A 15296-nucleotide genomic window follows, 5' to 3' on the forward strand; every position below is an offset into this window, starting at 1 on the left:
CCAGTATGAGCATGAACAGCAATGAGAACAACAACCGTTACATTGAGTTCTATAATGTGTGAGTTACGAACATAGAATCACAAAATGGTTTCAGTTGGAAGGGACCTTAAAGATCACCAGTTTCCAAACCCCCCTTGCCCCCACCTCCCACCAGACCAGGTTGTCCAAAGCCCCATCCAACCTGACCTGGAAGACTTTCATGGAGGGGGCATCCACAGCTTCTCTGCACAACCTGTTCCAGTGTCTTTACACAATTAGCAGCTCTTCTTACCTTTAGGGACATAAAATAATTGAGTGTACCCTCATATGCTGAGGATTGTATTATGGCAGATAAGAACCTGTCTAGAAATAATGTTCACCATTATTTTCCATTAGAAGATCTTCAAACAGATATATAGATACATTCCTGCTATAAATTTGAAGGGATGTATGTGAGAATGTTATCTAATGTATTTATACTGTATTTGCACGCTTATGCATAATTATCTGAATTTGCTTTGTGGTTTTGCTCCCTATTCCTTTGCACACTCTCTCTCTCTCTCTTTCTCTCTCTTTGCATTTATTACTAACTTCAAGCCCTGTCTCTTGCTCACGGACTGTAGCGCTTAAAGGCTGAGCTGAATGATATGCATCCAAAGGTGGACTCTGTGCGTGACCAGGCAGTAGACTTGATGACAAACCGTGGAGATCACTGCAGGAAAGTAATAGAGCCTAAACTATCAGAGCTCAACCAGCGATTTGCGGCTCTATCACAAAGAATTAAGAGTGGAAAGGTAGGAAGACTTGCTTCAATATGGAGATGCATACAAAATGGTATCTGTATAAGGTGTGCAGCTAAGACTACTTACGGGGCTTCAGTTTCTCCAAAAGCTAGGCTTTTAAAGGAAAAAATGAAAAACCTAGGAATGGAAATTTTTTTTTTAAATGTCAAAGGTGTCTTGTTTGTTTGTTCATTTGCTTGTTTGTGTTTGTTTGTTTGTTTTGTATTGAGGGACTTTTTCCATTATTACACAATCAGAACTGTTCACTGATTTTATATTAACATGTAATAATGGTTACCTCACTAACTTACAAAAATGAGTGTCATCTAGGAATTAATAAGATTCTTAATCTTTTCAAAGTTATACGAGTAGCCTGTTTTATGTACATTCATTTTGGGCAGCTAATTTTCATTAAATGCACAATTGAATATTTTTTTTATGTGAGGCTGTGACTCACCAAGATTTTACATATATATATATATATGTGTGTGTGTGTGTGTATATGTGTGTGTGTGTGTGTGTGTGTGTGGATGTATGCATATGCAAGCATCAACTATACTTCAGCCGGTTGGTCACCTCTACAATTGGTTTGAGTACTTTACTGAACCTGAATTGAGTAAGGATTAGGGCATTTTTAGCCAAATTGTTATTCTGATATGGAACGAGGGAGGACATAAACTACCTTCTTTCTCCATTGTTTATGTTACCTTTATTGCGGAGAGCTATTTGGCAGATTAAAGCAGGCAGGTTGATACATAGGATAGTGGGAGTGCATGGATCCTCATCTTAAGTATTTGCTTGGCTAGTGTAATAGCACTGGAAATCAATGCACCAAAAGATCAGTGGCAGAGCAGGAAATAAGCCTTAAAAAAGCATAAACAAGGAGACAGTTTTCATCTGCTACTTTGGGCTTGCATAGGGCTCAATGGCCTGTGTAACCAGCACATTCTTTGTGCATATTTGAGTTGATTTAGGTTTCCTTTGTGGAACAGAAAAGAGTATTTTCTATTAAAAAGCTTAATGAAAGAAATTATTAAGTAATGTTAATTATGTCAATGTTTGCTTGAAAACTTTAAAGTCAAGGGTACAGTTTGGGTTTTCTTTTCTTCAAAATGTTACCGAGTTGTACACTAGCAAACTGTAAAACTGAATAGTGGCATCATTACATTAACAAGTCATATTAATCTTAAATGCAAGGATTGCACAAAGGAGGATGTGCAAATACATCAGACCACTTTTTATGATCTCTCAGTTTGAGAAGTAGCATGTGCCTTACTTTGATATTAGATACTGTTTTCTTAAAAAATATTCATTCTTGAAAATCAAGTTTTGTCTCATAACACATACAGAAAAATAAACAGCTGGATTGTTTATATCTGAGGTACTTTTGGCTGAGGTGAAAAGATTCTTTGTTTCATAATACGAGCAAGTTCTAACAACTGTCTGACAGTATTTTTTCATTTTTGCTAGCTAACTGGATTATTTGTAAACATTTTGCACTTCAGGGTAGCAAGTAGCTTCTTTGATTGAGAACAGAGTTACTGTCAGTGCTTGTTTTGACCAATCCAGTGTTTCTTTTATTAGATTTTATTGAATGGCAATAAGCAACCCATCTTTTTCAAAAGGCACATTACCTTTTCTTCACTGTTTTAACATAGATTCTAAGGTTCATAGATTCTAGTCTATGTAGATTCTACCCTCCATATAGACTATTGTGGGGGGTGGGCACTGGCCAGCACCTGAGCACCCACACAGCAGCTTGCTCAGTCCTCACTTCCTCAGCAGGACACGATAAGAATAGGAAAACTGAAAGAAAGGAAGAAGTAAAACTTACAGGTTGAGACAATTTAATAGATTAAGAGAAGAGGGAAAAGAACATGTGACACAAAGGTGATCACTCGCCTCCCCCACACAGACTGACACAGCTAGTCTCTGATCAATGGCTGCCTTGGAAGTTGTACCCCACTTCTTCTTCGTCTCCCTAGTGATTTATTTATCTATCTATCTATCTATCTATCTATTTATTTATTTATTTATTCTGAGCAGGACATTATATTGATATGGAATACCCCTTTGTTCAAATCGTCAGCTGTCCCCCCTCCCAGCTTCTTTTCCAATCCTCAGCCTCCTTATCTGAGAGTGGGAACAGAAAAATGCTGTGCAAGCACTGTTTAGCAATAGCCAAAACATGAGTGTGTTAATAAAAAGTGGTCTAGCAGCAAGTACAAAACACAGCATTATATGGGCTGCTATGATGGAAGTTAACTCCTTCCCAGACAGACACAGTACAAGTGCATTTGAAAATGTACTATATATAATTGCTTCTGTAATATTAACTTGTTTATGTAGTACAAATGTTCACTGAATTCTGCATGGGGAAAGTAATATTCTTTTGTATTAGTAAAGCAATGTTAATTGCTTGACTAACCGACAACTACTTTTAGTTGTCATCTTTACTTTGAATATCTGAAATCACTGTTAATGTTACTACATAGAAACTCCTAGATTTTTATAACTTTTTCTTTGTCCACTTTGGGAGAAAACTATGTCTGGAAGTACGTGAATCATTAACACTTCAATAAAGTGACCTTTTTTAAGGTAAAAACTGTCACAGATTACCTGGGCCTTACACATCTCTTTCTCCTGTTATCTGCAGAGAACTTTCCTTCAAGAAGCCTTGTCATTTTGGTTCAGGAATTAGTGAAGTTCCCCAAACTTTAAAGGATTCCCAGACTGTGTTGTGGTACCTTTTTCCCATGAGGCCTTGGAAGATGATAATTTATTTTATTTTTTCCCCTGTCAGCCATCAGTAGTATTTCAGCAGTTCCAGTGTCCTTTTCATTTGCCTAGTACAGAAGTAAAAACTGTAGACAGAGGAGGACGTCTTGGCACAAACTCTGTTGTGAAACATTTCTATTGTGAACATCTGCTATGTGCAGTATGCATCCTTCTAGCTTTTGCCATGCTCTTCCATATTTCTGTAAGCATCTAGGGATGGTATGTCCTTTGATAAGGTGATGTGAAACTATTATTTGTTTTAGGGAATGGTGGGACTGCCTGTAGATGATTTATCATTGATTTACTGTTTGCATGGTACACTCTAGCCTCACTAAAAGACAGGGAAAAAGATGCATGTACAGGAAAAGTGTCTTTAGAACATAGCCTACAAATGTCTTCAATGTGTCAACCTTCTCACTCAGAAGTTAAGATTGTGTAGGCAAAATGAGTTGGAATGGCAGCATCTCCCTAAGCTTTATACTCCATCTACTTAGTAAAATGAAAGTAGTCACTACAGCATATCATTTTAACTGTAGATTAGAATGCAGGGGACATTCTCTAGGGCCTTGGAGAATGGACAGCTAGGGTATGAATGACAAATATTATTTATAGTATTAGGTATTGCAAAAGATAGAGATGCACAGGCTTGTTTGTATTCTTGGCTATGTTACTGTCTTGCAGTATGCATTCCTAGAAAGGACAAAATTGCTGGTTTGTCCGCTAGTGATGGTCTCGTGGCTTGGTTTGTCCACCTGTAGGGTCCTACTTCCCTTTATGGGATGAAAAATTAGTAGTGGTGATATTGCACTTCTGTTTGTGTGCTTGTTTGTTTTACATGTATTATTTATTTATTTTTGGTTTATTCATACTTAGGTAGAATTATTCACTCTGCAATGAAATTGAAAAAAATCAAGAGGATAGTAAGCTCATAATCTATTTTCAGTCAATTCTCATCTTTTTGCAAATTATGTTTTCAAATACTAACAAGTATCAGTATAATAGTGAAGTAAATAAGAAATGGCATGTAAAGTCAATAAACTGTAGTGCATAATTGTTGTATCCTGAATTAATAAAATGAAGAGAGAAGTAGATCATTGCGTACCGAGATTTAACATTTTTAAGTTTTTGTTGTTGTTGTTGTTTTTGTTTGTTTTTGAATTTAATTCAATTACTGGAATTTCAATTATCCTTTTTCCTCCCATTAACACTTTTTGTTGTTTTGTTTTTAGCATCTGCCAGAGATCTGTAATTTTATTAGTTTTATTAGTTGATTTCTCTCTTATTGAGATTTAAGTACTTTTGAAGACATCCTTCAGAGCATTTGAGAAGAAATTACTGTGTAGTTTGCTATTATTTCTACCTCAGTTGAAGTGTTTGCTGAGTGTAGTTCTGTGCTTCTTGATGAAAATTTGTGAGCACAGTATGATTATATTTATGACAAATATCATACATTATTATATTTCCATTAATGTGCAGAAGTGTCCAAAATCTTTGTCATTAAAATGATCAATAAGATTCAATTAAGGTATTTTTACTCCAAGACTTCTACCTTATCTGTAAAACAACTGAAAATATTTTACAGATCATCTGACTCTAGATGATGTCTTGTTTCTCTTGTTTTACTGAATAATTTTGATTGTTATCGTCTTGATTACGAACTTATGCTCTGTAATAAATGCCAATAGTGGGAATAGTAATAGAAAAGTGATTAAAAGTAGACAGTTGTACATCTGAAATCGTAGAGCATAGATCATAAAGCATTACTTGCCTTTTAAACCTAAATTTTGTGCCAGAATCTTCAAGTAATTCTCTCTTGTTCCTGCATTTAAATTGTTCAAAGAAGGAAGATTTTTTTCTGTTGATCCTTTGCGATGCACCTAATAAATATGTTGCATATTATAATATGCAACAACCTATCCACAGGCACTGTGGATACTACTCAGGTAGCAGGTAGATAAAGGATAGTGTATAAGTGGATCATTTTTAGAGTTTAAAACTGAATGCTAAAGTAAACCACCCTAATTTATATTGTGATTCATTTTGGAGGAATTGTGTCTATTTTATTTGGTTGAAATTTTTTTCTACCTCAATTTTTGTTGAGGCTTTTTTGAAACAAGTGCTTTTAGTGCAGGTTTTGTTTTCTGGTTTGTTTGTCTAGGATGTCACAGAGCATAATCTTTGCATAATCTTATGCAAAGATTAGCTGTCTTTTGTTTTGAGATGGATGCTGTATAATTAACCTGGCATTTTTGCTATTCTTTTTGACAGAACCATGATTTTAAAACACTGAAACAAATTATCATGAAATTGTTCTCAATTGGTAGTAGTAAGTGGTTATTCATCTGAATGGATTGCTTGTTGCTGTATAATTTCTGACAAATCACATTTAGCCAAGTAGAGTCAACATTTAATTTTTTAGACAAATTGTCATGTTACACTGCTTATCTGAACCTATTCTTACACACAGATGTGAGAATATCAAATTTAAAAAAAATATATTCACTCACCACAGAATTCTTGTATTTTCCTACATGAAAAATCTAGACTATCATTGAACACTGATCTTTATTTATGTGGGTAGTTTGAGTTGTATGGTATAGATGATTTTCCATAAGATAAAAAAATGACTGTTGCTGTAGTTATACGGGGTAAAACAGATGTCTCTTCTGGTTTATGTTTCTAACAAAGCTATTAAATATGAAATTTAAGTAGTCTCTGTATTTTTCCCATTTTAGCCCTTCATTCCTTTGAAGGAATTGGAACAATTTGACTTCGATATACAAAAATTGCTTGAACCACTGGAGGTTGAAATTCAGCAGGGGGTGAATCTGAAAGAGGAGGACTTCAATAAAGATATGGTAATTTGGTTGAAATGGAAGTCTGAGTGAAGTAGGCAGGGAGATGAAAAAGACATGGGTGAAAATGAGAAACTTCCATATTTGTATTAAGATTTTGTGATATGACTTGGACAAAATTTTATTGTGTTAATATTATAAATTCAAAGTTTCCAAGTTAGTTTATTAGTTAAAAGTTTTATTGGTAAGATTACAGTAAATTTTATAAGAAAAACATTTTCCAAATGTTTTTGAAAACACTAAGCACAGCAGAAATATTACCTGCAATGTCCTATACAGGACAGTATTACAGATCAGGGAATGAATACCAAAATCTCTGTAGCAGTATACAGACAATCAAACTCAGCATGTTGTATCTAATTGGGCAACATAGTAAGTTCAATGAAGACAAAGGCTAGGTAATGACCGCTGAGAGAAATGGAACGTGGGCAGATTAGTTCTTAGCAGATCTGATCATACCATCTATTGTGAATAATATTTGTGGATGTTGCAAGTTTTATTACTTACGATTGCTATTTGTGAGTAGTAACACCAAGTGTGAATATTCAAAAAAAGAAAAAAATCACACAAAAAAAGATGAGAAAATGCTGCTGTGCTTTGATACTGTTGCCACTGTTGTGTGTTCTCTCCAGAGTGATTTTCAGAGGAATGACATTTCTTGCATGGTCATTGACAGAAATACATCTTTAGGATAAGATGAATCCTCAGCAAGAACAAATGTGAATTTATTTACAAGCAATATAAAAAATTGGTATTACTTTTCTGTTAAGGGAATTTTTCAAATGTAGCTATCTCATATCAATGCTGAAAGGAAATCTTTATATAAAAAGATTTGTATATATTATATATAAATACATATTTATATTTTTTAAATATTTCATATATATATTACTTTATATATTATTTTTTTCAAGGAAAAACATAAGCAGTTTGAGGTAGTATTCACTGCAATGATAAATACTAAGTGAATGTTCCACCAAATACTAAGGGTAATGTTCCACTGCTTCAGCATATTTTGTTCTGTTTCTTTACATGGAATGTTTAGCATATTTCAAGAGATAACTGTCTCCAAATCTGTGGTATAGACTTAGTTCCTGTGTAAAAAGTGCATAGTGCATATTCAATAACAGAATAGGTGTTCTGAATTGTGATAATGCTATTGTATGAAATGCTTAGGAATCACATGGTCCCCTAGCATACTGGTAATTTCAGTGACTACTGTCAATTATGTAGAATATTTTACATCTATCTATTCTTTCTGCTTTAAAGTAAAAAATACTTAACCTTTTTGCTGTGAATGTTTTCATCACGTTATCCTGGATGCTCTGTAAGATCTAATGTCAAACGTGTAGGTGTTCAAATGCTGTTTACTTGTACCTCTCAAGTTAAAAGTTATTGGGTCTTCAGTGTAGAACCACAAGTAGCTCTTAGATGTTTACTTTATCAGAGGAAGTGTGTGTTTATATGTCCAGATCTCCTAGTACTTAAGTAATAGAGTAAATGCCCATTTTACCCGTTTTTTGTTGTTGTTGTTGTTTTAAATCAGAGTGAAGATGATGAGAGCACAGTGAAAGAATTGCTGCAAAGGGGTGACACACTTCAAAAAAGAATCACAGATGAGAGAAAACGGGAGGAAATAAAGATAAAACAACAGCTGTTGCAGACTAAACATAATGCTCTCAAGGTATGAGAGCCACAATTATAAACATATGCAACTAAAACAGTTTTTTGCTTCATTTCAGGGTAATGCTCTGTTAAGTTAAATGGATCCTCATTACTATTTAGAGATAAGTCATTTGAAATTATTCATCTATAAACATATATTTGCCTCTACAATTCTCTTGATGCCTTGGAAAGACATTTTAAATATCTAGTTTAACAAGTGCTGTTTTGTCTTTAGTGTTACAACCAGGAATTGCCAATTGGACTGCAGAGATAATACTTTGATAATACTTTTTTTTTTTTTTTTTAACATTATGCATGTTTAGGTTTCTCCAACAGCAGTGAAGACCTTAGCTACAAAAAGACCTCACGAACTTAGATTTTCAGTTTTAGAACATACTTGTTGCAACGAATAAGTTGTTTTAATAGGTGTTTTAATTCTTTAGGGAAAAAAAAAATAAAAATTACCTTGTCCTCTTTCAGGTGGAAAAGTACCTCCAGCCTCTTTAAAATAGTGAGTGATAGGGTAGATGGTAATATCAATAGACCTAGCAGCTAAGAGGCTGAAAAAAATAATGTATCTAAATTCTGTGTTATTTCAAAGCTGGAAGGAGGTATAACCATATGATACTGTACCTAGAAACATCTATAATGAATCCTATTTGGACAAGCTGAGAGATGTAATTGGGAGTGTCATCCTCCCAGGGAAAAATAAAAGTGAGGAAAGGAAGAATTTTGTAGATGGAAGGTCACCTTCCTCCACTTACCTGGAGGCAAAGCTTCTGGCTACTGGAACAGAATTTTTCATCTTTCTGGCAGGAATAATTTTTCTTTCTCTTGAAAATTTTCATGTAGTTCTTTCTGTTTCCAGGAGCATGGTCTGGTTATGCTTACTATCACTTATTTTCAAGCAGCATATTTTTTTTCCTTTGGATTTCATTTCATGGTTTTGCATATCTCTGTGAATTTCATAAAAGAATAGCAGGAATATATATATATAGTTATTTATTTATTTATCCACATTTAGAAGAAATCTATTAAGTTTGTCTTGGACAACATAATTTCTTCTAAGGAGAAACAAGAAAACTTTTTAGAGATAGTCTGTTGACCAGATCCCTACTGTCTGTTTTTATGGAATAGAGCGATTGACTTTCATTTGGGTGGCTCATTTAAGGCATTCAGCTTTGTCAAATAAAATTCAAGAATGGTTGTAGCAAATTATTCCAAGTACTTTTTATCTAAAATATGTAAGTAATTTTTTCAAGTTACTTCTTAAGAAGAAGTTATAGCAGTGAAAATATTTTCTGAATTCTTCATGAGAGAAGCTAAACTGTTAATGCAAATTCAAATAGAATATATTTAATAATGCAAGAAAACAACATTTTTGAATATCCTGTTACAACAAGTTTTAACACTTTTATAAAGCTGAGTCATAAACACTTTTGGTGTGTAAATGATCTTTACTGTAGAAAAAGGAAACCTGTTATTACATACATTTCTGCATTTAAATGATTTTCTTTTGAATAGCTACAGAATTTGCATGCAGGCTAGAATTTCACAGGAGACCACAAAACAAGAAATCCCACTTATAGCTAGATAACAGGTGGGCTGTGTTTCCATCTTTCCAGTAAGTATTTTGAGAAGTGTATTATATATAAGAATATTGATATTTAAGTCTTAACTTCTCTAAACATTGGTGACTGTCTCTGGCTTATTCAGCTACATTTAACAGATAAAAATAATGTTAAACTGATGAAAATACTCTGTGTTCAAGTACTTACATACTTGATTTAAATATCAACATCTAATTAAAAAATAGTGGCCTAATTTTCAATTTTTCCTTCAGTATGCACACATGCCAATTCATATTTTATAAGCCTTTAATTGATATTCTAATAATGTCTGCACTGTGAACAGGACTTGAGGTCTCAAAGAAGAAAAAAGGCTTTAGAGATATCTCATCAGTGGTATCAATACAAGAGACAGGCTGATGACCTAATGACATGGCTGGATGACATTGAGAAAAAGTTAGCCAGTCTACCAGACCACAAAGATGAGCAGAAGCTAAAGGTAATGTTTTGAGATGACAATGGTAGATCTTTTTGAGTGATAATTTCTTAATTTAAAAGATGGAAATGAAACAAATATTCTAATAGATGTAGAGAATTATCAGTTCAGTACTTTATTTCTGATTTATATAAAGCAAACAATAACAGTTTGTATTCAAATTAACATTTCTTTGTTCTGCTATATCTTGTATTTGTTTGTTGTATGGATTGTTACATAAATTATTTGAAACACAGTAAATATTTTTTTTTGTCAATATGGAGTGTGCAATGTATTATGAAGCATTTTTTTTTAGTAAAAATTGTAATTGATTTTATGTATCTTTGTTCCAGATGAACAAATGACTTACCGATATATGGATGACCTCTTTCTCATGTTAGCACATTCATTTTCATCAGAACATATTCACATGTCACTGTCAAACTCTATAGATTTATTTACATGCTGTCAAAGGTTTTCCTAGTTTATTTTGCATCGTGTTTCTTTGCTTCATTCTCTGTTGAGTTTCCCACAGAGTAAAATAGGAGTTAAGTGATAAGTTAAGGGTTCAAATAACATATTTGTAAACTGTCCAAACACTGTTTGTCCTGAATATGCTGAGCCTTACTGATAAAAAAATAAAATTAAAAAAAATAAAAATAAAAAAAAATCTCCAATTGCCCATCACAATGTAGCAAGAATCAGGAAGTGGAAACTGTTGGCCTTTGCTAACTAGTTTTCAGTGTGTTGTAGTTGTTAGTTTATCTACAGCCCGTCTCCAAGGGGGTTCCTCAATCTCAGTTATTTTTGCTTTGTTTAACTGTAAGATAACAAATAGCTGTACATTTTAATTGCAACAATAAAATTGAAGTGGAATTTCTGACAGAATTTTTTTGCTAATTTTAAGTTGATTGATCTAGTTAGCTAACTGTCCTGGGCCCTGTATTGATTTTGCTCACTAGGAGATTGATGGAGAATTGGAGAAGAAGAAGGAAGATCTGAATGCGGTGCACAGGCAGGCTGAACGCTTGTCTAAGGATGGGGCTGCAAAAGCAGTGGAGCCAACCCTGATACAGCTCAGCAAGCGCTGGCGAGATTTTGAGAGCAAATTTGCTCAGTTTCGAAGACTCAACTATGCAGAAATTGTGAGTTGTTACTGGCAAACCCATATGTTTGCAACTGCTACTACTAACAGAATCCTACTAACATTGAGAGCTTCAGGGTCAGTGCCAACTCTTCAGATACTAATAAGAAAAACAGTGTTGTTTGCAACTGGGGGAATCTTTATATTCTAATACAGTAGTTCTCTGTTTTGGTCTTAAAATTGCCCTTAAGTTACATTAGCCAGTTACAGAAAACTCAGCAATGAAAAGCTCGTGTTTATTTCTGTTGCCTCATTATTTTTCCATAACATTTTCCAGTTTAAAAAAGTCAGTTTGCCATGCATGTATTTTGTTCAGTAAATGTGCAAATCAGAAATAATGTTATTTTCAAACTACCCATCCCATGCCAATTTTAATTGTTTTTTAATTTATCCATGATACATATTATACCTAGAGATATAGAAGAGATTAGAAAATTTCTTCTTGCAATATGCATACATGGCCTCTTCTTCAAATGCTTGAAGAAGTGTTTTCAAATCCTTGAAAAGGAATGTTTTGCAAGAAACTTTTAAATAGTTTTAGATTGAACGGGATGAAAACATCATTTTCTGAGCCAACTTAATGTCTTCTGATTTTCAAGCGTTTAATTATATATAAAATACAATTATTCTTACTAGTTTATTTATGCTTCAGTAACTGGATAAATAAAATGTAAATAAGCTGTCACCATTCCAGGCTTATGATCAAAATAGATACTGGGCAAATTATCCATTTGGAAGGTTGCAAAAGATTGGTTTGGCACTCATATGGCAGGTTTTGCTTGCCATTCCTACTACTGTGCTTATAGTCGTTTGACCTTTTGATTTTATAGGACTTAACAGAAGTTTTATAACTGTTTGATATCAAGTAAGTTGTTGCATTATGTGCTCTTCTGAGGTCTTAAAAAAGCTAGTGGAAAAGAGGTGTTTTAACAAAATATAATTTTAATTATTCTTAAATAAATAAAATTTATCTCTTGACTACAGAGAGTCCGTATTAAGAGGACAATGAATATCTAAAACCAAAAAGTGTTATTTCTATTTTATATGTGGTTAGTTATGTTTTAAAAAAGAAAAAGACTTCCAAAAATCAGCAATAATGTACACACCCTTTTTGTCAATACAGCCCTCTGATGTACTGAGTCTATATATATAGTCGGTACTAACCCTTATTTATTTTTAATTTTTCTACTATTAAGTTATGTAATTTATATATAAAAACAGTAATTGGGATAGCTATGCAGTTAATGGAAACAATTGGAGAAACGTTAACTTTGGTTTGTATATTATTAAATCTTGTTCCATCTGATTACTCTTTTCAGTTTACTATGGTTTATATTAAAGTTGATGGATGTAATCCATTGCAAATCATTTTATTGGCATGGAGCTAGAGCAGGCTTCACTTTGTTTTGTAAATAAGTTTTTTTTTTAATAATGAATATATTTGTGTTGTGTTTTTTTTTTTTTTGATAGGAAAGAAATAAGAATGTACAGTTTATACAAATATGTTTTTATATCACCTAATATATATATCACCTATATCACCTACCATGACAGTAAACAAGTATATCCATTAAAAATGTCACCAGCAGGATATATTAGCATATGTACTTTTAAATTGGTCACTGGAATACAGTCATTGACATTAGTGATGTAACCATTACATGTATTTTTATTGTTAAAATATATTATTTATATGATACATTTATATCTCATAATCATTAAATGTTTAAGTATTCTTTATATTTCATGCAAGAAGACTACTTGTTAATATTTATCTGTGGAATGAGGACATTATTCAAAGAAATTTACATGGGTACAGGTGTACAGTAATATAATTACTGTATACTTTTCATTTCTCATTAAAAATACCCATCTCTATTGACCATGTTGGTCTAACATATGACATATGGTAGAAGTTTCACAGAAGCTACTGAAACTGGTGAGAGGCAGTTTATTTTCATGGCTCAAGTCACAATGATGAGAAGTGCAAGACTTGTTACAGTTTTAATTTTGGCTTTGCTGAATCATTGAAACAAAGTGAATTTCTTGACTTTTTTTTTTCTTTCTTTTTTCAAAGAAAATACCTACCTCACAGGGATGTTGTGAGGATTAGTTAACTGTTTGTTCAAGATCTGAAAATACAAAAGAAAAACAAAAACTGTTCACTTGAATACATTCATATGCCAGCAAAAATAATCTTTGCAGAGATTTTATTTTTTAACCACCAACTGAATAAAACCATATAATAAAAATATATAAATGAATTTATTTTAAAAGAGGAAAAAAAAATAACATTTCTGCATTTTCCATTTGTAATTAATGATGTATACAATAATACTTATTTAATAATTGAAAGTTGTTGTTATAAAGCAGTGAGGTACTGTATATCTTTCAATTTCTTGTGATTCATTGAATAAACTTAGCAAGATGCTGCCTTTAAATATGTGGCTTGATGACAGAATTGCTCATTTCTTGTTTGTTGGAGCTAACATAATTCTGATATCAAAATGTGAAATTAGAATAATCATGTTCCCCCTGACTTTACTTTTCACCCATTTTTGTTGGGAAGTTCTGTTAAAAGGATATGTAACAATATACATGTAAGAATTGATTCTCGCTATCATGGTAAATTCTCATAAAATTTTGCTTCTTTCACAGATATGTAGTAGTCAATATCCAGCAACAATCTGACAAATATATACATGTGTATGATGTATGATATAGAAGATTTATATGATATATATATCTGTATATACATAAAAAGGAATGTTCTGTGACCAATTTATTTGGTATGATGTAGTTGAGAACAAACTTAAAAGATAAAGCAAAACTATATTCCGCTACACAAAAAGCTTAACTTTTTTCCTTTTTTACCTCAAACACCAAATGTTCTTTTTAATGCCAATTTGAGATATAATTTAATTTGGTATAAGTTAATTTGGTCACATGAAAAATTTCAGTGTAGTATGTAATTCTTTAGTTAAAATAAGGTTTTATTGTAATAACAGATTAAACTTGATAAATAAGCAAAGCTGCTCCAAATTCCATTGAATGGGACAAAGTTACTGGTGTTCATGTTGTTTTAAGAGTTTTTTTCTCCCACATAGTGTTTTTATATGTATATGGAAAAATAAATTGTGGGCAGAAAATTCAGTTTTTAGTGTGTGGCAAATTTCAGATTCCTTTGTTAAGAAAAGCTTAGAGTAGTCTCTGCTAAAAATTAAAATGATGATTAAACCATCAAATCCCAGTGAAATTCATGTAAGCTGAAGATGCTTTTCAAAAACCAAGCCATTAATGTTTAATGCTAGAGCAGTATGCACTTTTGAATAATAAAATTGCATATCTGTTTTACAAAAATGAGAGTAATAATATTAGGGAGGTACAGGGATATTTATTTCTAGACAATCTTTGCTGAATCTATAATCACTAAGATTTCACAGTCACAGTCTTTTAGAAAAGATACCAGTCCCCATTGAGACAGTCTAAACCTAAATCTTCCTAAATTATTTATTTATTTATTTTTACAATAGTTTGTCATTATTCCAGGGTGATAAAATGATATATTTTCAGAGAAAAAGCTAGATTCACGTAGTTTAATTCAAATCTGGATCAAAATCATTTATTGGTATATGAATTACTCATAAGTGATTACATTTGTTTTACTTAATGCTGGTGTTATAGATGTTTTTTTCAGTGCTTTCATTTCAGCAGTCTATGAGCATGCTTATGTTTAATCAGTTTAGACTTGTTTTTATTGCAATGACTGAGATTACTCTGCATGAATACTGACGGCCTTTATCTTTAAAAAATAAATATTTTGTGAGATGAACATAGGTGCAGAACCTACAATATAAATTCTTATTTTATATGTCCTATTACCATATTTTATCAAGTTATCCAAAATTCTTTCTGCTTTCATGTACTTCTATTTTTTCTGTCTTGGGTGAACTATGTATGCTGTTAGTAGTAAGGCAGATATTTTTAGGACAGGAAGAATATTATTTTTGCAACCTAGTAACAACTGTCAAAATTATATACATATAATAT

The 15296-nt window shown here is 32.5% G+C and overlaps 1 protein-coding gene across 9 annotated transcripts in view; it reads left to right on the forward strand.

Moving 5' to 3' along the window:
- Nucleotides 1-15296, forward strand: part of DMD (dystrophin) — a 958404-nt gene that overhangs the window by 288572 nt on the left and 654536 nt on the right. For 8 of the 9 annotated variants that reach the window (XM_032193124.1, XM_032193145.1, XM_032193154.1 and 5 more), the window contains 5 exons: nucleotides 603-773; nucleotides 6275-6397; nucleotides 7941-8078; nucleotides 9974-10126; nucleotides 11065-11247. In XM_032193124.1, the coding sequence (XP_032049015.1) occupies nucleotides 603-773; nucleotides 6275-6397; nucleotides 7941-8078; nucleotides 9974-10126; nucleotides 11065-11247 (768 nt within the window). The remainder of the gene's footprint in view (nucleotides 1-602; nucleotides 774-6274; nucleotides 6398-7940; nucleotides 8079-9973; nucleotides 10127-11064; nucleotides 11248-15296) is intronic. The other variant, XM_032193135.1, reaches the window with a different exon arrangement.

The sequence above is a fragment of the Aythya fuligula genome, chromosome 1 (assembly GCF_009819795.1).
Source record: "Aythya fuligula isolate bAytFul2 chromosome 1, bAytFul2.pri, whole genome shotgun sequence".
Classification (NCBI taxonomy): domain Eukaryota; kingdom Metazoa; phylum Chordata; class Aves; order Anseriformes; family Anatidae; genus Aythya; species Aythya fuligula.